This window comes from Molothrus ater, chromosome 3, assembly GCF_012460135.2.
Source record: "Molothrus ater isolate BHLD 08-10-18 breed brown headed cowbird chromosome 3, BPBGC_Mater_1.1, whole genome shotgun sequence".
NCBI lineage: Eukaryota > Metazoa > Chordata > Aves > Passeriformes > Icteridae > Molothrus > Molothrus ater.
Genome location: NC_050480.2, coordinates 26,638,943 through 26,662,188, shown reverse-complemented (window position 1 = coordinate 26,662,188; position 23,246 = coordinate 26,638,943). Strand labels below are relative to the sequence as shown.

The following is a 23,246-nucleotide window of genomic DNA, read 5'->3' as shown; positions in this document are numbered from 1 at the left end:
GGTTTTGATAGTTCAATAGTCTAACTTTGAGTGAAGGATTTTACTTCTGATTCTCCCAAATGTGACTTTTTCCAGAAAACTCTTGCAGCCCAGAAGGAATTTACTATCATCCTGAGCATGCTTATTTACTGAAATCAGAACTGATCTCTACAGAAGTAGAATTCTGTCTGGCAGTCCCTACACCACGTTTGCCTTTGATTCTGAAGAGACCTCCTCTTTAAAATAAATGCATGCAGTAAGCCAGAAACAATAGCCTACACTTCAGTCCAAATATCCTTTGTACCCATTAGCTTTCTTCCTTTCTACCCATTAGCAGGGAAACATAACTTAATTCTCTTTTCATTCTCTTATGTATATATACTTGATACATGAGCATGTAACAGAACTTCACGAGTAATTCTGCAAAAGGGTTGCTGGATCAGTTGGAAGAAAGACTGCACTATCTTCCTTCCTACAGCTGTATATTTAACTGTTCATCTATGGAATACCAACTGAAGGTGCTGGTACAGTTCTCTGTGTTTGCACAAAGTATGTAATTTGTCTGTGTCTTTGTCCTTAACAACAGGGAAACAACAATGCTGTGAAGATAAATACCAGAGCTCTGAAGCCATTCAGAAACTCTTCAAACACGCTCTAACAATATCATCCTTTCTTCTGGGCCTGGTAGAAAAAAGAAATTGAGGAGCTGTTGAAGCAAAGGTGTTGGTTTTGTTTGTTTGGTGTTTTTTTTTTTTCCTTTTTAGCAGATACTCTTATATCTGTATGGTTTGCAAAAGTCTTTGCTAATTAATTGGGAAATTGCTGCTTTTTCTTCTGCAAGGCCATGCAGACAGGTGCAGACAGACACAAACAAACTCTGCTCACACTCTGAGCTGCACAGGCTTTGCAAGCTTCTGTCTGGAAGATGTAGAGTCATGCTAATGTGGCACCATGCCCAAAATAACATACCCTGCCTCTCAGCAGTGCTCATTAGCTTACGTTCATGCAGTTATCTTGCTTCTGGACTGGGGCCTTCTGGTGTCTGACAAGCTAAGAGCACTGGCAGGGTTCTCCTGCCTCTCTAGCCTCCTCTATGTACATATACCTTTATGTCATTACACACTGTCACTTTTTGTTGAGAAATGGACTGCTAAAAATCACTGACTCTCTACTCCCAGTCGCACTCCTAAGGAAACGTTTGTCAGCCTGCCAAGATGATAAAAACACATGAGGATCTAATGGTTCAGCTCACACCACCACCACCAAAGCAGCAGTAATGGCTGCAGAAGCAGATAACTCACAAGCTGCCAAAGCACTGAGGTAGGAAACAGAAGTATGGATTACATTCTGTATGAAACCTGAGTACAGACCATATGACCCTCAGCATGTCACTGCAACATGTCCAAGAACCAGACTGCACTCTCACAGCACAAGTAATCCAGCATCTGCCCCCAATGGCAATTTTTTGGGAACGCTGTGAAGGACTGGATTTTCTCCAGTTCTCGAGGAGGAGAGAGTGAGACCCAGCAGATTGCCCCACTGGTTCATGTCCCTTCCTGACATTTCAGGCAGCATCAATTTTCCAAATCCCAGAAAAAAAAGAATAAGATGCAGCTATGCTAAGTTTCTTTCCCCAATCACTGTTAGGACCCATAATCCATCACTCTACATTAAAATGACAAGTTTGACTCATTTTATGTTGAACTGTGGCTACTGTGGAAAAGACACAGGTTTCCTCACTGGTAATATAGATATGGGACAACTCAATCTTTTACCTGTCTATCAGATGTAGAAAATTGCACTCAGTAATATGAGAATGCTGCTGAGAATGCAATGTGAAGGACTCAGTGGGGAAAGAGACATCAGATTTTTATTCTGCCTCCTTGTGGTTATTTACTCCACTGGTCTCAGTTTTCTGTGGGATGTCTCCATTAATCAGTAAATATTTGCACAAAGAGCAGTATAAAGATTACACGGGGAGCTCTAAATATGGCTTTTTGCTTAGTTTCGCAGCCTAAATAATACTCTTTAAACACAGCTTAAAAAAACATATCAGACACATATATTTGTACAATATTTACATTAATGTATATTGGATGTGAGGTTTTACCATGGCTATACCTCAAGTGTCTTTCAAATGTCTTTTGCAAACAAGTTGATGCTTATTTTGCGCAGCTTGCAGAGTGCTAGGAAGCTGAAGAGCTTGAAGCTGCAGCTCTGTTAGCAGGGCCTGTTAGTTTTGAGGTTAAGTGCTTCACTAGCTCTGGCTGCACAGCTTTTGCCCAGCACAGAGCACACGTGGATCTTTTTCTTGTAGATGAACCCATACACACACCTCTTGCTGAAGCTTTTAAAGCCAAGCTTGAGAAAACATTTTATTGAGGGCAGGACTGGAATAGGCTGACACTTAAGTCCTTCTGAAACAAGAGAGGTAATCTGGGTTTAAACTTAGTCCTATGCTTTAATCTGCTTTTTGAGTAGTTTGCTATCCTGAACAGAGATAAACATAAGCACAATGCTTTCCTGAGTGGAACTCTGAAAATATTTACATGTAGCAGTTGAGACATTGATTTATTGGTGTCAAGTCTAGCCCTTATCAAAGAACAATAACACAAAGAACAAGCCTTACCTCTAGGAAATGGGAAGCTACTTTACTTTGCAACTATATTGCATTGTATTAGAAAGTAAATCCTATGCATGTGAGAGAGGAAAAGCAGCTGTATGATTCAACTAATTTTATTGAAAACTATCCAGATTAGGGAGTTTCAAATGTTTTATACTTGGACTTACATCTGGTAGGTTCTTTTGTGCTGAACTCAGAAATAATTGGGTAAATGTCTTTTTAAAGGCTTAGAGAAATGTCAGTCTTAATCTTTTGCAGCAGGGGTCACTATAAACAAATCTACAAAAACCTGCTAGCATAGAATACATATGCCAGAACAGACAGAAAAATTACTGATTATAGATAAGGAATGGTGTCACTGTAGACGAGCATGAGAAAGAAACCCAAACATTTATATATAAGTAATTTCTTTTAAATCAGTTGTACAGGCTTAGCCTATCCTTACAAGAATAGTGACCTAATTTCAAACTATTAATAGAAGAGAAGTAAAGTTGCCTGAATGATATGTACTTAGACATAGGAATTTTAATGCAGTGCATCAAAGGAGTCAGATGACACAGGCAGTATTTTTATATTCTGCACAAAGTTGCACTCTAAGTATTACAAAATTTAATCAGAACAAGTCTTTAAATATTACTTTTAAGGTATTTATAGTAGCAATCTTTTGTCCTTAGTTACATAGTGCACTGAGTTCCTATACTTATTTAAAAGTTGTTTTGGCATAAGAGTAGTATCTGATCTGAAGTAAAAAGAATCAGAACCTTTTCTATTATAAATGACAATGTTTCATCTGAAAACCTGATGATCTAATATGATTTCATGCTCCCTAGTATTACACTAAACTACCCTTTGCTCAGCCCTTAGAAGTCCAAAACTCCAGGTCAATCAGCTCTGAGGCTGGAAACACTTGCACAATTGATTACCCTTAAATATGTGAACAGTCCTCTTGAAGGTTGTGAGTCAGATCCTCAACTTGTGTAAATCACAGGCCCTATTTAAATCAACAGAGCTGTGACAGTTTATATCAGCTGAAGATTTGGCACCAAAGGTAAAACCCAATGCATAAAGACAAGTACGTGCATAAGTCTCTCTCCAGGCCTCTGAAAGCTAAGGAGGTCAGGTAAACTCCATACAGAGAGAGCAGTCACACTGCATTGAACATTATTGTGTTTAAAACCATTCCAGACTGTTAAACACACATTTATTATAAAGTCAAGATGAAAAATTATGAATTATTTAAGTTTATAGCACCTTAGTTACATTTAAGATGTTGCTGTTCCAAGGCTGGAGGACAGCTGGCTCGTAGTTATGACCACAAGTTACAAATATTTATGATACAAAGCAGAAGACCTTTTAGGGTAATGGAAGCTTGAAAGGCAGCTTTAATGTAGCAGTGTGCTTGCTCCATGCTTCTGGTGATGGCTCCAGAAGCCAGCACCCATTAAATTTTTTACACGAAATTCGGACTTCACAGGATCCTTGCTGAACGCTAACTTAGAAGATTATGGATGATAAAGGAATAGGTAGAGACTGCAGGGAAACATAACTTCAGATGGAATTGTAAGGCAGGCACCCAACCCTTGTATACTTTTTCCAGCACTAGTGTGCAAATGCTTTTAAGCAAAAACAATGCAAATTTTAGTGGGCGTGGGTAAAGAACATGAGTATGGTATGTATATTGGGATCTATCTGCATGTTCCTATCTCCTCCGGGGGCTGAAAGGGCGTGTATTTATTTCTGCGTCTTCTGCAGTCACCTTTGACACAGTATCTCAGCTTCACACAACGACGACTTCTGCTTCCCAAGACCCTCGTGAAAAACCGCTGCTCCTTGGCTAACACCTTTCGATCTCCTATTCGCCCAGAACCGAACGGGCTCATTTCTGCATTCCGCCCTTAGTCCTCGGTTTAAGTGAAAGGCGGCTGATGCTCTCGCCACGGGGGACCTCGGGGTCGCTGGCCCTCGACCCCCGCGCAGCTCTCGGGGCCGCTCTCGTGAGGAGCGGTACGAGGGGTGGTGCGAGGGGCAGCGGGGGCGGCGTGAGGGGCGGTGTGAGGGGCAGCGGGGACGGTGTGAGGGGCAGTGCGAGGGGCGGTGTGAGGGGAAGCGGGGGCGGCGCGACGATCGGTACGAGGGGCGGTGTGAGGGGCGGTGAGAGGGTCAGCGGGGGCGGTGCCAGGGGCAGTGGGGGCGGTACGAGGGGCGGTGCGGAAGGCGGAGCGGGAGGCGGTGCGGGAGGCGGTGGGAAGGGCGGTGGCGGCACCGGCCCCGCTCCGGCCCGGCCGCGCTTCCTGCGGCGCGGCGCGGCGGCCGCTTCCTGCTCCGCCCCGCGGCGCGTCGGGCGGCGAGTCCGCCATTGCCGCGCCGGCGGCCCTTTCAAACGCGGCAGCCGGCGGCAGCAGGGGGTAACGACGGGGGGAGCCGCCCGCCCCTCGCTGGGACCGGGCTGGGGGTGAAGCAGGGCGGGCAGCGGCGCCGTGCTGGCCCCAGCGCCCTCCGTGCCACGCCGCAGCGCCCGGCAAACGAGGGGTTCGCGCCTGTCTCGGTTGTTCAGGACCAAACGAGCCTGTTCTTCTCCCTCCATTTCCAACCCCTCTGCCCGGGGAGAGAACTGCCCGACCCCTGCGAGGGGGTGACCGCGGATGTGGGCGGGCACCCCTGGCTAGGCTGGGACGGGACAGCTGGAAGGGACAGGAAGGCGATTGAGAGGTGGCACACTGCCGTGGTTCTCCCACGGCTCTGATGCCCTTCCCAGGCGGCGAGGGTGGCATGTGGCTCTGTTAGCCCTTGCTCTTGAACGCTGTCAGCATATCTGCAGAAATCCGTGTCGCCAGGGAGAGAATAGGGCTTCGGAGTATGTAAAGTGTATTTTCATCTCGGTGGCGTTTCTGGGCCGAGAAGCAGTGATTTGGCGTGGTAGTGAGTCACCGAGCAACAAACAATGCTTTGCTCTCAAATTCCCCTTCTACCTCCAAGCCTCCAAAATGAGTGTTCTGGTGTGATAAACTCTGCTGGGTTGTAGTCATGCAGAAGAGATGTGTGTTTTCCATATCCTTTTGGGAGTGAAGACATCCCGTTAAATGAACCAGGATGGATGTGTTTCTGTGGGGCTGGTTTGGTGGACTGGAGAAAAGGAATGATTGCACATGATGTAGCCACCTGTTGCTGCATCAGAAGCAGTATCCCCTGATTTTGGATAATAGTTTCATAGGTGGTTTGAGAGCAGAGGATTGAGGAAAATGAGGGTTTGTGCCCTCCCTTTCTTGGGCAGACCTCTTCTGATTCATTTACAGGGTGCTGCATTACATGGGTTGTTCCTTTTCCTCAGTGATACCATTAATTATAGGAACAGGCATGGGGTAGAATGCACCTTCTAGGGGCACAATCTTTGTGCTTGGCCTTTTTGATGGTACTTCTGTAAGTAAAAACAGAAGGTGCTGTTCTTACTGTTTCTTACACCTTTTCCTCTCTGATTAGCTTTGAGGACTGTTTTGGTATATGTGTGTACCCTGTATGTCTCTCTGTTTCTTTGTGGTTGTAATTTTCCAGTCAGTGCTGGAGGATCCTAAATTGTGTCTGCAACTCCTTCCTCAGGCAGGCCTGACTGGCTTTGTACAGGACAAGTCCTTGGAAATCTGGACTAGCTTCTCTGAGCAAAAGTGTCTGGGAGTTCTCCAAGGTTTTAACCTCAAGAGGATTACAGTAAGTTGGATTTATATTTGGAAGTACAACTCAGCTGGCTTATCTCTGCAGGATAAAAACCTGGAGAGACAGAAAGATTTCCATACAAGTCCCCTTGGTCTGCATAGCATCTTTTCCCATTGTTGCTGACTGTATGCTCACATTTTGATATTTCTTTTCCTTAGAATGTTATTGCCGTGAAGGTATCTTAAAATGACAAGCAAAATCAACCTGTTGAGACTCTCCTTATACTTATTGAAGTGACCATTGTGCTTAGAATGGTCCAAAATTCCCTTGTCATATGGGACTTGTATAGTGCTCTTTTTGTCCTGCTCCAGGTGCTTCATGTTATACATGCTGATTTGGCTAGTATTGTTAGACTTAAGAAGAAGTTAAACTGAAAAATTCTATTATTCTTGCTGGTTTATTTGTGACAGAAAAGCAAAGGCTGTAGAGCAAAGTTTGAGGAGCTTCCTGCATAGAGAGATCCCTGTTTTGTAAGGAATGTGTTGCTTTGAATTAACTGGAAAAGGGATTCAGAAGTTTCTGTGTGCTTTTCATCTGGACAGGGCTTGTTGCAGTTACTGAAATGAAATTAATTTCCAAGTGTATTTATGATGGTAGTGGTATTTTGGGTTGTTTATTTGTTTGTTGGGGTTTTGTTGTTGTGTTTTGTTTTTTTTTTTTTTTTTTAATCCTGTGCCTTCAGGTAGGAAAATCTATTAGGGCTATTTTTGAATCTGAAAATCGCTGCTCCACTGATAGAGTTTTAAGGGGTGTGTGCTAGTGCAGGGGTTTTTTGGGGGAGCTGGACATATGGTGGTGGGGAGTGAGAATTTAACTAATTACTTTTAAACTGTTATTAAACTTCTCTTTTGGCAAACAGTTGCTTATGCCACCTGGATTCACATAAGAAAATTATTTTTAATGGATTGTGCCTTTGCATGAATAGGGAGATTGAGGTTTTAAAGACCTTATTATGTTAAGGGGCAATCTAAATCTCATTTAGAGACTGTTCTTCTCTTCAATCTACTTATATTCTGTGTGCAGCCTAGACCTATTTGGGGAGAGAGACCAGAAAAATGATTATTTCCTTGCTGTGTGTTTTGTGCATACTCATATTAAGATTCTGTACAGTAAAGGATAAGAGCTACTTGGCCAGTCTTTATTCTTTGTGTAGCCTGACCCCAAACTACAGTAGCCTTATTTTAATGAGTAGCTGACAAGCAGGGAGAAGTGCTGCAGCCATCCAAATTGTGATGTGGAGCTCTGCATTGAGTGCAAAGGATAGAAGTGGTGGGAGCAAAATAACTGGCAACAAAACTGATGTCATACTATTTGGAGAGTGAACCTAGCAGATATATTTATCTACAGTAGCAATGATTTAAATAGTTTCAGCTCTTCTTCACTGGATAGGATAATAGCTCTGTGAATTTCTTTAATTTTTACCTGGAAAGTACTTCCAAAGAACATGCTATAACTGCTGAGTTTTGTGGAGAAGCCATGCTTTAGTGATGGAAGAGTGTGTTTCAAGCAATGATGCTTCATGCTGTCATTTGGGACATGGACAAGCAGGTGAGTTTGTTTCCCTTGAACAGAGGATCAAAGGTCTAGTGTGAAGGTTCAGCATTAAGGTTTCAGCCTATCCTAAAGAAGCAAAAGATCTACAAATCTGTTCACAGATTTGAAATGAAGCAGCAGTCAGGAACTTACTTAAGTTCCTGACTGCTGCTTCATTTCAAATCTGTGTGCAAGGCCAAAGTTTCCAGGGCCTAGCTCATGTTGCTTGCTCATGGAAGTAAAAAATTGTTGGTGAGATAAGAACTGTTTTTCTTAAAGAGCAGCATTGTCAGAAATTAAAAGGTTACTGACAGTGTACATAAAATAAGAAAAGGTCTGTTAGCTGATGGTTACTGGACAGATGTTTACTAGCCTCAGGTGTGACAAGAGCTGCTAGAGCAGAGCATGTTGAAGTTGAATATGACAATTGGCAAGCTGGGGAAATACTAACCAGAGTGGCTGGATAACTTGTGCACAATTCTGGATACTGTGTGTTTACTTCCTTCAGCTGATAAGGAAACACCAAGTACTGTGAACGTCTGTGATACATCTGTGACAAGGTACAGCAAAACTGAATGCAGACACAGGAAGGGAAAATGACCTGACTGGTATAAATAGGTTACTCTTAATTTTTCAGTTTGGTAATTGGCTCTTCCACAGCTGTGGGATTCTTCTGGACTTGGAAGGGACTATAATTTCTTTCCTTGGGGTAGAAACCAACTCTCACTGGAATATGGAATACTGGAATATGGTTAACTGGAGCTGACAGAGAAGGAAGTGTTAAAGGCAGTTTTCTCACTGAGACCAGTCTATCTGGAAAATATAATAGGAGATAAGTGGCTAACTTCTCGCTGGCTTGGTGCCAGCATGCTGTGGGAGGGTGCATAAAGCTGTTCCCAGTTCCCTGAACAGTCGAGGTAGGGGATGTGGGAGACTGTATCCCCACAGAAGTGGAGCATGGAGCTGGCAGTAGCTTACTGTCAGAGCAGCAGTCAGTGTTTGTTGTAGATGCCCCATGTGGACTTAACAGTGTTCGCGTTTGCCTGTTTCTTGAGTCTTCCTGCTTTACTTCAGGGACTGTCTCCAGGCTGCTTTCTGTATTCGTTATCTCTCATCATCAGTGGCATTTAAGCTTGTTTCTTTTTCATCCTCTTCCCTGCCTTCCCCTCCGCAGTGAATCACAGAAGGGCTGTTTTTCTTAGTCATTAAATGTAGGTGTCTGCACACCCCAGCACAGGCGTATCAGGAGGAAAATTTAGCAGACAGCTGTCTGGCAATTTGAAATTAAACAAGAAGTACTTTTGTGGGTTCCAATTAATTTTTTTTTGTAAATAAAAAGTCTATATGTAGTAGCGATAAGATTCTTTTCTACAAATAGAAAGCACAGTTAGTTTGTTGTATTCATTATGAAAAGGGGAGGTGGTTATAATTTAGCCCCACCTTGAAGTGGAAATATGATTTTTTTTGTTTTGTTTTCCCTTGCGATACCCCATGCTTGATATTTATCTTACATATGCTTTTTTGGTGTTGGCTTTTATTTTCAGCTGTAGAACTCCATTTTGACTTCTGACCACAGCTTGGCTGGTCATAGAGAATTACTGAGGAGCTCATCTCCTATTCTTCTGCAGATAAGGAGAGTTAGATAGGTCACCAGAACTGGATGTCAGGAAATGCAATTAACTTTATAAAATGAGCATTATTCTTGCCATAATCTTACTTAATGTAATGACACAAATGTTGAGATATTTTGAGACCCTCAGCCACTTGAGGTGAGGAGGGAAACACTAGCAGAAAAAAGGACCTTCTAGTTGAGGTTTTCCTTCTACCTGGGCTTCTGGGTAGGCTCCAGAACTTTCATGCTCCATGCTGAGTGTTGCAAATTGATAGAGATATTTAGGGTGGTGTTGCTCATTAGGGGCAATGCTGACCTCAAGTAAGAGACCATGTATATTGGTGCTTTCCATCTTACTTGCAGTGATTTAATGGCTACCCATGAAGAAGCTGCTTAGAGAGTTTAAAAACTGATCATTTTCCTAGAATACCCAGCTAGTTGTATTAGCTGAAAAGAAACATGAAGTGTCCCAGCACCTACAAAAGAGTGGATCAGGGATCCATCTGGCTTGCATGTTACAAAAAATATTAAACACCAATATTTCCAATTTAGGTATCTCCCATTCACACATTGAAGTATGATATAAAAATGGAAACATTATTTTCATGTCTCTGAAGTAATGAGAGTAAATAAGTAATTAATTCAGAACTGTGATTTTGACTGTGCAGGTATTAAGAGCAAAGGAACACAGAGCAAGCAGTAGCTGGATGAACTTGGGGGTGTCTCAGAACTGTCAGTGAATAGGCACCTGGGAAGCTGATAAGGTGAGTAATATTTGTCATATTCTTTGGGGATTTATGTTTTTCTGTGGTAGATGTGTGTTCCAGCCAGTTACATTATGAAACAGCACAGAAATACTGGCCTGTTGTTGACCAAGATTGTAGCTCAAGAAGGTGCTTTGCAAGTGAGCCAATGGTGCTTTTTGATGTGACCCTCAATACTGCTTCTTTGACTGCAGTGCTGAAAATTGTCATCTAAATTTTTGTGCTGCTTTACAAGAGAAACTTCTGAAAGCCATTAATAACAAGTGTGTTCTAGTGCTTGAACAGAGGCCAGAATAAAGTTGGATTAAAGGGCATTTTGCCCTTGAGTTAAATGGCACTTTGGAAAATGCTTATCTGGTATGTATTGTGCAAACATGGGACTTAAAGGTTCCCATTGCAGTGGTAAGGCTGGATCGAAGGTCAAGGTATAAAAATATGAATTACTATGAAATTGTACCAGATATAGGTAAAATATGCTTCTGCATTTTGTAGTAATTGAAATAAATTAAAAGATTTTTTTGCTTTTTAAGTTTTTTAAATTTTGATTTTCTGGCAGATAAAATTTTGAGGATACTTAACATTTTTTAACTAAGACTGCTAAATATGATTATTGAAATTCATGGGCCCAATCAATTCTGTAACTGTTTAACTGAAATACAGCTATTGTAGGTATGAATCTTGGGTCAGGGGAAAGCATGTGCCTCCCCTTTTTACTTTTGGTGGTTGTTTTATGCACTTTCTATATTCCAAGGTGCAGCTCATTCAAAATGATAGCTCTCATTGTGCATACAGGCAACAGATAATCTTTAAATGTAAAAATCTAGCTGAAAATGGACAATTGCCTTGTTCTGTCCCATCAAAACCACACGTGAACTCACTTTACTAGATTTTAATTTGAGTTGCTATGCTTTTTAAATGGATGGAGGAAAGACTGGCATACTATATGTGACACCCAATAAAATGAGAGAACAGTAACCTTTTTGCTAGAACAGCTTTACATGCAAGCCAAATAATTACCTCCATGTGAAGAGAAAAGTAGTTTGAGAGGTTATGCTGCTGGTTTGTTAGCTTACTTGACAAGATTGTTGAATGTGTGCTGCTGTGGCCTAAATTCTTGGTTACTGAGAAAACCAAACTTGCTCTAGAGGAAACTTTTGTGATTGCTGAAGACATTATTAGGGCACATTTGACAGTGAGAATACAGCTTCAACCAAATGTTGTGTTTCTCTCTTGTTTCCTCTGTTTCAGATGTCATCTCTACCAAGGAGGGTGAAATGTGTAGCCAAAGCCCCTACATCAGAAGAACTACCTTTGTTTCTTAATTCGTAAGATCATTTCTTTCCTTAGGATTTTTTTAAAGGTTTATGCTAGGCATGAGCACTTGCATAAGAACAATAATCAGTTTCTAAGAAGTTGATCAAAAAGTTTTCATGCACAAAACTTCAGTTATAAAATGCAGATTACTTAGGCTTCTTCATGCTCATAATGAAGGTAGGATGAAAGTGAATTGCCATTTGTCCAAAGAGTCATGTGTACAATGTGTGTATACATCATAGAAGTTGGTAGATTGTTTAAGCCATTAGCTCTGCAGCAGTGTGGAGTCTCTTTACCTTTCTGTTAATTTTTCCTGTTCACTTTCTTTCATGCCATAAACCACTCAAGACTAGCTCATTTATGTATTTTTTTTATTCTTCTCATAAACAATATTGTTGATTCATTTGTTTTTCAGGAGCTCTGAATCGGAGGAGGAAGAGGAGGAATGGGAGCCAAAAAGCAAAGTTGCCAGGACACCTCGTTTGCCAGTGAAAACTGAGGCAAAAACTAAAAAAGCTGCTGCTCCACGATCAACTGTGGCCAGGAAAATGGTCAAGAAGGTAGCAATAAAAGAGGAAATGGTGAGTATCTATAAGCAAGAGACATTTAATTGCTGCTCTTGGGAAGTAGCATGAGCAGATTTTCTGACTCTGGTTGAGTTGGTTGCCCGAGTTTCATCCGCTGATAAAATTCCACTGTTCCTGTGAATGTTCATTATGTTGGATAAGCATGGCTTTGTTTTGCATTGAAGTGTCCATGATCGAAAGGTCCTCCTTGAAAACTTTGGCCAATGATAATAGGATGTGGTTTTCCCTGGATCTCTTTCAACAATTTAAATAAAAAATTGCCTCTGTTCTCTCTGGTTTTTGTATTGCAACTTTGTTGTCTTCTACCTTTTCACTGTTTGGGTATCACAAAAACAAGCAGCCTGTTCTTACATTTCCTTGCATGGCTTTTCAACCCAGTAAGGATTGCAGTTTTATTATTAATATAGAACAGAGTTATATTGAAAATTAGATACTTCTGTATCACATCATGACAGAAGCCAATCCTTCTGACTTCTGAGGATGATCTCTGCAGAAAGTCAGTAAAGAAGGTGTGGCTTGTCCAAGGTTAAACTGTATCTTGGCAGACCAGATCCCAGTTCCAGTTCCCGTGCTGGGAACCTAACACCTCAGAAGTGCTTCCCTGCCCTGCTGTTTCCTGTTTTGTTGACATGAATGGAGGCAAAGATTGTAGGTCAGTGTCTTCTGAAGGAAGGTCCTATTAAATTCTTTGCAGGACAATTTTATTTGAACTTAATCAGAGGGCTGCTATGTTTGTTTTGTTTCCTCCATGCAAGATACATTTTGGGTTACTTGATTTCTGGCTTGGTGTTTTGCTGCCAGAGACATTACTTGGGAAAATGATATCTGGTAGCAAGTCTTTTTAGAGTTGAAATGAAATGTTGAAGCACTTTGTAACAGTCAGTGCTTAATATGGTTCTAATGTCTTTCTGGCAGGATGTATCCTACCCTATTGCACCTGTAGAAGATAATAAAATGCAACTTCTAAAACCTAAGGAAGAAAATGCAGGCACTAAAGCAAAAAGTTTAAATCGAACACCAGAAGTGCCTAAGAAAATGGAAATGAATTCATTCCAAGGGAGAAACCAGAACAGTTTAGTGAATGATGAAAAACCCTCAACAAGTGTTCCTGTAGTGAAACAAGAGAAATGCGAGGAAGAGTTTGCATTTGATGAACCACCCTCTAAAAAGATTAAGTTGAATGCATGTCCTGAAGGAAAGCCAGTTAAAAATCTGGGAGGCAAGAAAATAAAAGAAGAATTTGAAATGAACTGGGATATTGTCCAGGTATGAGACTTTTTCCTTTTCTGAGGTACCAATGAAATTATTTCCTGCATAATTAGTGCTTACAATCTTAACGTACAATTTCAGTCCTCTGAAATTGTCATTTAACCTCTGCTTAGGTTATCATAAAATATTTAAAAATATAGGTGTTGGTTGGTAACTGTTAAGATGTCAAACTTTTACATCATTCTAAGATCTGTGACTTTGGGTGTCCTTAGAACAAAGCTTGCCTGTAACAGTTTGCGTGGTTCTACTGTATGAGCACATGGGGTTTTTGGTGGATGTACACAACTGAAACTCCCATAGGAAGGGATGCTGATAGATTTGGGATGTTTGTGTGCAGTTTTACAACTTAGTATTTAGTCAGTGTGGATCATTTAGTTGCAGAGACCCATTTGAGAGTGTTTATCAGTTTATGGTTCTGTCAAGGAGTGAGATTTGCATTCCTCACACAGCAGTGACAACAAGGGAGATAACAAGGGAGATATCATCTTTGTTTTTGTAGGGTTTTAACTTTGAAGCCATTGGGGTGGAGGCAGTTTTAGCATAGCTCTTGTGCTGGAAGCCTGGGTGTGATCATGGAAGATTTTAATATGAATAGAATGGGAATAGATAGGATGTATTGTATTCATCATCCTTCAGGTACAGTCTGCTTAAGAAAGCTGTAAAATTTTGTGGATTTTCTCACATATTCCTGGAAATACATATGGAGAATTTGATCCCTATGTGTGCTCTAAAAGGACTGAATATGATTGTGCAGGTGTTACATTTTTAGGCTCCAGAAGGAAACTTTTAAAAGGCTTTTGTATCAGCCCTCTACCTAGGGGTAGATACAAACAGATCTTGATGGTTACAATGTTACTGAGATAAGCTGCTTGCATAGGGTGTCAGTGATTCCATATTGATACCCAATAACTTTAGAAAGGTCAATTTGTACAAAATCATGTTTAACTTTGCAAGGCTTGGTTTGTCTTGACACTGGCAGTAGTATTGCTAGTTTCCTGTTACTGGTTGAGTGGGATTTGGATCAGCTCTGGCTTTGTGGGTTTTGTTTGTTTAGCTGAACCATGAGATATGTCAGTGTTGGCTTAAAAAAAAAATTCCAAGTTTTCTGAGTTGCTTTGTACAGACACATAACAGCATAAACTGCTGTTTCTGCTTTGTTTTATATTATTGGTTTGATTTTTTTTTTTCCCTTGGTTGTTTTTTTTCTTTTTTTTTTTCTTCTTCCCAAGAGGTACTGCTTCTTGCATTTTTTACTGTGGTTACAAGTTTCTGGAATCATTGTTTGCTGTATTTTTGGTGAAATGCTGGGTGTGGTGGCTGGATGCCTGACATCCTGTCTTGGGGTGGACAGTAGTGTCTGCTGGCCAGTGCAATGTTCTGGGAGTGGTTTTGAATGCTGAATGAGAGGCTGTTTAAAGCAATCTACCATCTCTCTTAAATGTGTTTGGTTGTTGTGTTTGGGTTTTTTTTCTCTCCTTTGACAGGCCTTGTCAGAAATAACAAACGTTGAACCATGGGTGTGTGCGAACTTAATTTGGCTCTTTCAAGAGGAAAACACGATTCCTTTCATTGCTCGGTACCGCAAGGAGCTCATCAATAACCTGGAGGCCGACGCCTTGCGGGAGGTGCAGCACACCTTGGAGGAGCTACGGTAAGTGAGGTAACAGCACGGGAAGGGACCTGGGTGGAGGTGAGAACCAACTGCCTGCTGCTCCTGTGTCCCTTGTTCTACCTCCTTGCACACACTTCAACTAATAAAGTAAAGGAACTAATAAAGAAAATAGTTTAAAACTGAGGTAATTATGCTTGATACCTATCTGGGGTTTTGTTAGGTTTTTTTGGAGATTGGATATTTGTTTTTTTGTTTTCTCTAAGCAGCAAGAAATCTAGAGTTATTGATTGCCAAAGAAAAACTAACATCTTAAGTTCTTTGCAGTTTATTAAAACTGCACAGAAAAACTTGTGCTTAAAGAGTAGTTAATAGTTGCTGGAAATATGTAGCACGATGAGATGGAAGCTCCACTCTTAGAAAAAGAATCATTAAGAACCCTTGGCACCCTGCTTGGATCAGGGAAGCTTCTAGTGAAGAGCCCTTCTTAGACTGGAGTGTAGCAGGAGATGAGGTTAAACTATCTCAGATCACAGCAGGAAAGAAATGATCAGCAAAGCTTGTGGCAATGGATGAGACTGCTTTCCATTCCATCTTACTTTTGAGTGACCCTGTGTTCTTGAGATGGCAAGGGAACAGACTGGTCAGCTCTTCTGTCAACTTGGTGTCCTCCTCGTACTCCCTGCTAACCCCTACCAAGAGATCCTTTCCAAGGAGGGAAGGTGGCCTGAGACAGTTCTTGTCTTAACAAGTATTAAATAATAACAAAATCTCTGTTGCTTGTGGTTGCTCCCATGTATCTTACTGACGACCTAGGAATTTAAATCTGGTAGCCTGTACTTGATGCTGCAGAACTGTTTTGATATGAATTATATCTGTAAATTGTATCTGTATCTTCTATCATCAGTGTGGTTTTATTCTAGGGCCTTTTTATTTGGCTTCCAGGCCAGTAGTATTACAGAAATGTGTGGAGCAGTAATTATTATGTGTTACTTGATGATTTTTCTTAGAACTACCACAGGATATTTTGATACAGTTTTGAACTACCTGAAAAGAGAGAAGAATGGTTAGAAACTTTTAAATTATCGACTGGGTTTGTTGAAGGTTAACATGAGAAAATTTTCAGGGGTTTCAGCCTTGTAATAGACGAGGTCACTGTGAAATGTAACTGTTAACACTAATCTCTTGCATTTTAGTACTGTTGCAAAGAAGACACATACAATGATACGGAAGTTGAAGAAAGAAGGAAAGTTATCCAGTTGCCTTTTAAAAGGATTGCTAAATTGTAAAACTTTGGAAGAATTAGACCATGTGGTCAGTACTCTAAGTCTTTTTTAGATCAACCTTAGTTTAAATGTAATCTTTATTGCATTACTGAATAGTGCATAATATCAAGTGCATAGCATAATTGAAATACTTTGCTGCTTTTTAATAACTGGTTTTCTTTTGTTTGTTCTTTTTGTTATTAGTCTGCACCTTATAAAACTGGGAGTAAAGGCACCAAAGCCCAGAGGGCCAAACAGTTGGGATTAGAGCCTGCTGCTCTCTCCCTCCTGCAGAATCCTGTGGAACTCAATCTTTTTTCTTACATTAGACCCAATACCAAAGGTAAGTGCTGTGCTTCTTTGACCAGTAATGTTCTAAATGTCTGAAAATATTTTGAGAGGGAAATTACTTTAATTGTTCTGATGTTGCTGGAAGTTAGGCAACTACTTGAAATTCAGCAGTGCTTTTAGCAACATGTGATAACATATTAACTCATTTAATGTCTCCTCTTCAACCTTTCTTCTCTCTTTGTATTGCAAATAGTAATAACTGTGGTAAAGAAATGACATAAATCTGGAGACCTTCTATTGACCTTCTATTGACATTACCTTCTATTGGTAAGAGAGGGGGAACCACAGCACACACCTGAGGCCTTTCCATTGTTCTATTTGTATTCCTGAAGATTCAGTGCTGATTGTACAAGAGGTTTACGCTCATAGTCTGTGCAGAAGGAAATGTCACCCAGCAAAGCATATCTTAATGGAAACTGGCCTAGGGGATTTCGAGTGAGCAGGAGAGAGTTTGTGTCTGAATGGCAGTAGGGATTGGAGAAGATGTAATTTCTGTAATTTGAGCAAGAACTTTTAACAGCATGATTGTTATGTATAGATTGCAGAATTGTGTGTCTTTGTGAATGCAGTTATGGGTGGATCTGTAGGGGGCAATCTCTGACAATAAAATGTGAAGATTGCTGCAACCTTTTGTATGAGGTTAAAGTAGAGATGTACTACTCTTCTTCCTTGCCCCAACATGTACTGTTTGAATTTCAGCAAAAAGATACTGAACCTCCTTAGTAAGGCTGGCTCTTACTTTTCCCACTTCAGTTTATTTAAGTATTACTTATAAAATTCTGGTAATTTTGCAATGAAAATCAGTTACCAAATATTCTGGTTATTAAATTACTGCATTTCAGCATATGTCATTACTTCATACAGCAGTATTGTATTTAGTAATATTGTAGCCATATATCTGACTATTGTGGTGCAATCTAAAGAGTCAAAAAAATCTTCTCTGTGAAACTCCAGATAAATTATTTAGAGTATTTTCAAAAGGAAGTGCTGTTTGTTGCACCATAAACATTAGTTTTTTGAAAACAGTACACCTATTTTCAATTCTGTGCTAAAAATAATGCTGCTTAGGTTTATATAATGGTCTGCCTTTGAAAGGCATCAGAAGTTAGATACATCTATGAACTGGGTCACTTTTATCACTTTGGGAGCCAGTTTGACAGCTTATATACAACTTGAGATCAGAGTGGTTTTTTTTTTTTGTTTTTTTTTTAAGGAATGAGCCATTTGCAGTACAGAAAAGTTTTCATCAAATCTTAATATTTTGGTTCTTTTAAATTCTCAGTGTTTTTCAACTTATCCTAAAAATAAACTGAAATCAAAACAGCAGTTCATGTTTCAAGGCCTGACATAGGAAAGTTCAAGAAGCAGGCTAACCAGAAAACTTTGTTCTTCTTTTCAGTTGTATGCATAGTCAAAAATGTCTCTAATTACACAAACATGTGCTGGTGGACACAGTAAAGTGCCTGTGTGAGTGGTGCTTGTTGAATGGGAACTTTCTGATTATTTCTCAAATTCTGACTTGTTTGGGCCTATGCTGTCTCGTTCAAATAATCTACTTGAGTGCCTCAGTCTGTGTTCAGTATGATGCATGTCTTCAGATTCCCTTAGCTTTGTATTCTGACATCACTTCTACCATAAGAAATAGTAACTCATAGATGTAAGAATCCAAAATTTACAACTTCTGATAAGTTTAGGCATTTAATAATGTGTTCTTATTCTCACTTTTTTTTTTTTTTTCGGGCAGGGAAGTTTAGCTTCCTCATCTTAAAAAGGGGCAAGATAAATTTTTTTATAGTGTGTAACTTTATAGCCTAATCAGAAGCAGGGTTCTGGGTTCAGTGGATAGATCAAGCTGTGCAAGCTGCTAAAATGGTGTAAATAAAGCTGTCCATTAGACAGCAGAGTGAACAGCAGCATGTGTTGCAGAGACAGAGACAGTTAATGCTGCATCTGCCTGCTCTAAGCTTCTTGCTGTTTGGTCTGGGGCATTCATTACTGACTCTTGTTAGAAGCAGACCTAGATATATCAAATTAAAATACAAGATGTCTGTTTTATTTCATTATCTCTGCTTCTGGTCTAATTCCATCCCTTTGCTAAAGAGAATGATGTCCTCCTTCTTTTGGTCATTTGAAGGAAAGAAGGGGTTCTGTGTTGGGAATTAACTGAATGATTGTTATTTCTCCAGAGAGATGAAAAGATTTATAGCTCCATGTCCTTGAAGACATTTTGTAACTTCAGTGTTTCACAGGAAAGGTTGATGGTACCCTGACCTCAAAAGTATTGTTGCGCAAACTCCTGCTACAATAAAGTGGAAATATAAAACTATTCCACAGAGAAAAGACAGGATTACCTGCAAAGACTTTTAGGCAGTTTTCATACCAGTAGCAAAATATGTAGACTTCTGCTGCAGTTACTCATTTTATTAAAAACTCAAAAATTATATTTAATTTTTTCAAAAATTATATTTAAATATCCAATTTTACTATTGCACTATTTATGTCCCAAATGTCAAGATCTGTTAGCATCCAAGTAAGAAAAAAATTCTCTAATTTTAATATAATTTTGATGTAGAATAATGCATTGGTCACTTTAGGCTCATTAAAAATATAATTTCAGATTTGGAAAGGAAGCTTTAGTTGATAAAAATTTTAATGAATTAGGATTCCTTGAAATCTTTGCAAATCAGTCAGATACCTTTAATCAGTTTCCTTTCAGCTTGCATATATTTTCTTAATACTTGTGCAGTTGTGTGAAGTAATTTTATTAGTTTTTTCTGTAATTATTAACTGTATATTATAATGACTGCATATTCTATACTTATTTTTCTTCTAAGGGCTTGCAAATATCCAGGAAGTAGAGGCTGGAGTGCAGCATATTTTAGCAGACATATTTGCTAAAGATAAAGATACACTGGATTTCATCAGGAAATTGTAAGTTTCGTTCTTACTTTCTAAACTTTCTTGCTTATATGGTACAGTGCAGTCTCCTAGTGGCAGATACAGAACTTTTTGTTAATGATGTGAAAACAGTGTTCCTGTGAGATGGATTTAGATGGATTTAGGGCTATTCCTGTGCATGTTCATTAGCCCTTCTGGCTGTCAGTGCAGTAGAAGTCTGCTGTGAGCATGGTGTGGTGCTGTAACTCCCAAAGAATGAAAAACTCTTGCTCTGCCCTGTGAATAGCAGATCTCCCTTGACCCATGAGGGAGTTTTCCCTCTTTGTGCTTTCTTCAAGCTATAACTTTTTAGAAGTGAATCTGCTGAAGCTCTTGCTCCAACAGCTGACCTGACACCAGTCAGTGTAACTAGTGTGCAGTCATGGTTGATTTTGGCATTGGTAGCCAATAAGGCAAACAAATATGACTCTTTTTAAAGCAGGACTTACTGATCTTTATTTGTGTTAGCTGAATTTAAGTTTTCTTACATTACCTGACTTCAGGTGTTGTCATGTCTGGGGAGTTGTTGTGACAGGCAATAGTCACTTCATTTTGTCTGCTGTGTGCAAGAGAGTTATCAGAGAACATGCACCACTTTAGGAACATGCAGAGTTGCTTTGAAACAGCAGTGTGACAATTTCAGTGAGGGGGGTAATTTTGTAAGGGATGTGCTGTCACTACCTGACTGTCACTTTCATTATTTTGACCACTGAAAATTCCTTAGTTGAATACTCAGTGCTCTACAGATGAATCCTGTTCATCTGAACTGTGTTGTATGTATGATAATCACGAGGAGCATTCAGGATTGACTGCCATTTTTTTGCAACTTCCCAAAATTTGTTATGTGAAGTTTAACCCATAACTGAAGTGCAGGTGGTGGCTTTTGAGTTTGCATTCCCTTGAGGAGAAGGGCTGTGAGCAGCTTTTTCTGCTTGAATGTCTTCTCTTGGTGTATGATAGTCAGTACACATTATGTCACCTCAGCATGAAGTTATGTCATCCAGTTCTGCAGGTAATTAGAGTTAACATCACTTGTAATTGAGCAGACTCCAAGCTTAATTTTTATTTGATCTATGCAGTAATAACTTGTTACAAGCTTCATGCGAAAACATAAACATAAATAAACATATAAATATAAACATTTATATAATAATATATAAATATAAATTTTTTTATAGATATAGATATAAATATCTGATTTTCTTTTATTCAGATGCCAGCAAAGGTACATTTCCATCCAGTCAACATTGGCAAAAGTGTCATCCAAAAATGGAAATGAAAAAGATATTGATAAATTCCAGCTGTACCATGAGTTTTCTTGTAATATAAAGAATATTCAGCATCATCAGGTAAAACTTGAAATTTTAATGTTTTTTTTCTTAGCATTTTAACTGTAGTAAATGTTGCTTTGTTTTTGAATTGTGTTGCTTAAAACTAATTCTAAAGATACTTTCTTTTTCTTTGCAGTTATCAGAGGTATTAGAGGCTTTCAAATTCTTGAAATGCAGAAATAAGCTCTTGATCTCTGTTTTAAGAAACAGAGCAAAGGACTGCTCTTTAGTACCCCAAAAATCAGTTTGTTTTGCAAGGCATCATTTTTTTCCTTAGTGGACCATCATCGGTTATCCTAAGCCCCAAGTTTAGACTTATGTAACTAGATAAAGAAAGGAGGGCTGAAGCAAACAGAGAGAAGCTGATGGCTTGACAGCTAGGCTACCCCTGTTACTGAAGTTCAAAGGCAGAAGTGTGATGCACTCAATGCAACTGTCAGGACCTCTGCACTAATTCATAACTAATCACCAAGTGAATTGTCTCTTGTTTTATTTACAATCACCTAGCTTAAAAAAAACCAACAAAACAAACCCAACAAAAACCAATTGAAAAAACCAAATGATAATCCCAAACCCAAAACAAACTGTATATCATAGAAGACAGACCACTTAGATGCTTCTAACCAGAAATGTCCTTTTCCTTTAGAAGGCTCTGATATGCTCTCATTTTTTCTGTGTTTTCTGTTTTGAACCAGTGCATTTTGAATTAATTAAGGATTAATTTATTACCAAAAAATTTCACAACATGGATAGGCTAATTTTTAAGCTGTTTTTCTCCTTTCCAATATGAAAGGTATTAGGTGAAAGACTAAATAGCTACTGTTGATTTCCATAGGCTGTTCTTGCATAGATTTTTAAAGAGGTAGCTGTGGTTTTTCTCTTTGTAATAACTATGAACATTTTCTGTACTTATATTGATAGTTATCTGGTGAAAAGTTCTTTCAAGAATGTTGGGAAAAGTTAATAGAGCAACCTATTGGCTACTGTGGTGACACTGACAAAGATTGGTGGATTCATCATGTTATGATATATGGATTCTTTTGTGTCCTTTTTTGTTGGAGGAATTCTTGAGCTGGGAAGGAGTGTTTGGTTTTACCTGCTCTCACAGTGGTGAATACCACGATGTTCACTCAATAGATGTTGCATAAGTGTTTCCTGGGCTGATGGTATGATGCCTTCTTGTTCAAGGCATCCTTTTTTACTTAAGGAAAACTATTACTTAGCTATAGTGAGGGCTAAAAACTGTGTTTCCCAAACCTGGTCAGCATTTTGATTATATGGCTGCACTGTTCTTTATCCAGGATGTACCCTTAGTTTGTCTCTTTGATGTTACAATTAGCTCAATCTGCTTTGGTTTATTCTTTCCTGTGCCTGCTGCTAATCTGAATACCTCTTTCTTTACCCATTCTGGCTCTTCAGAAAAGAATAAGCACTGATTTTGCAGCTGGCAGTCCTGTAATCACAGGATAGTTTTGCACACTTAGATGCTGCCTTTTATCTGTATATTTCTGCTATCAGCTATTCTAATACATTGAATATTTCTGTATTGTGAATTGTAGAAGTCTGAGTTGCTTGTGCTTCAGTGAGGTTTAAAGGTTCAAGGTGTGACAGGGCTCTCTGTACTGGTTGAGCAAAAAATGTATTTTATGACAGTTTCTGAAGCAACATGTAAAATCTGTATTGTAAATATACTGTAACTTTTCATGTCTGTTTTAGGTTCCTGGGTTCTTTCTTCTTTTCTCAGTTTCTATCTTTCTCCCTTTTGTATTTTGATAATGAAGTAAGGAGAAAGTTGGGGTTTTTTTTCCTCTTTATCTGCCTTTTCTTCATTAAGCTCAAACCCTGGTATTGTACTTTTGAAAGTCTTTCTCATCATCTTTTTCTTTGTCGCTTGACCTTATTCCCCTACTGATGCAAATTGCCATTTTTTAATGTCATTATTTTCTTGGGTTATGACCATCCTTTTCAATATATAAGTCTTTATTTTTTCCTTCACCTAAGACTGTGAAGAGATAGTTCCTTTGTGCATTTAAAAACTGGCAAAAATATATTCTTTAAGAATAGAGTTCAAGATGTCTTCAAGAGAAGGAGTTCTCTGGTTTGGCTCAAGATTATTAAAAGAAGCTTATACCTGGAAAAGATATAGGAAAGCCTGAACCCCAGAGTGATTTATATAATTTACTAATCCCCAAGAAATTTACGTTAAAGAGGTGTGTTTGAGGAACAGTTGTAAAACTTACTGCTTTGAAGACCTTCTCAACTGCTTTCATGACTGCATACAGACAAGTGTTCTGAATGCCTTTAGGCAGAAGTCAGCTTTAAATCACCTCTTTTTAGAGTTGCAAACACAAGACTCCATAAAAT

At 39.4% G+C, this 23,246-nt stretch overlaps 1 protein-coding gene across 2 annotated transcripts in view; it reads left to right on the top strand.

Moving 5' to 3' along the window:
• The first annotated feature begins 5,965 nt into the window (after positions 1–5,965).
• Positions 5,966–23,246, top strand: part of SRBD1 (S1 RNA binding domain 1) — a 122,359-nt gene continuing 105,078 nt past the window's right edge. Inside the window, exons 1-10 of one of the 2 annotated variants that reach the window (XM_036381335.1) lie at positions 5,966–6,304; positions 10,124–10,219; positions 11,468–11,544; positions 11,949–12,114; positions 13,036–13,386; positions 14,874–15,040; positions 16,195–16,312; positions 16,468–16,606; positions 19,449–19,545; positions 20,765–20,900. In XM_036381335.1, the coding sequence (XP_036237228.1) occupies positions 11,468–11,544; positions 11,949–12,114; positions 13,036–13,386; positions 14,874–15,040; positions 16,195–16,312; positions 16,468–16,606; positions 19,449–19,545; positions 20,765–20,900 (1,251 nt within the window). In that variant the 5' untranslated portion in view covers positions 5,966–6,304; positions 10,124–10,219. Of the gene's footprint in view, positions 6,305–7,786; positions 7,859–10,123; positions 10,220–11,467; positions 11,545–11,948; positions 12,115–13,035; positions 13,387–14,873; positions 15,041–16,194; positions 16,313–16,467; positions 16,607–19,448; positions 19,546–20,764; positions 20,901–23,246 lie in introns of those variants that run through there. The other variant, XM_036381336.2, reaches the window with a different exon arrangement.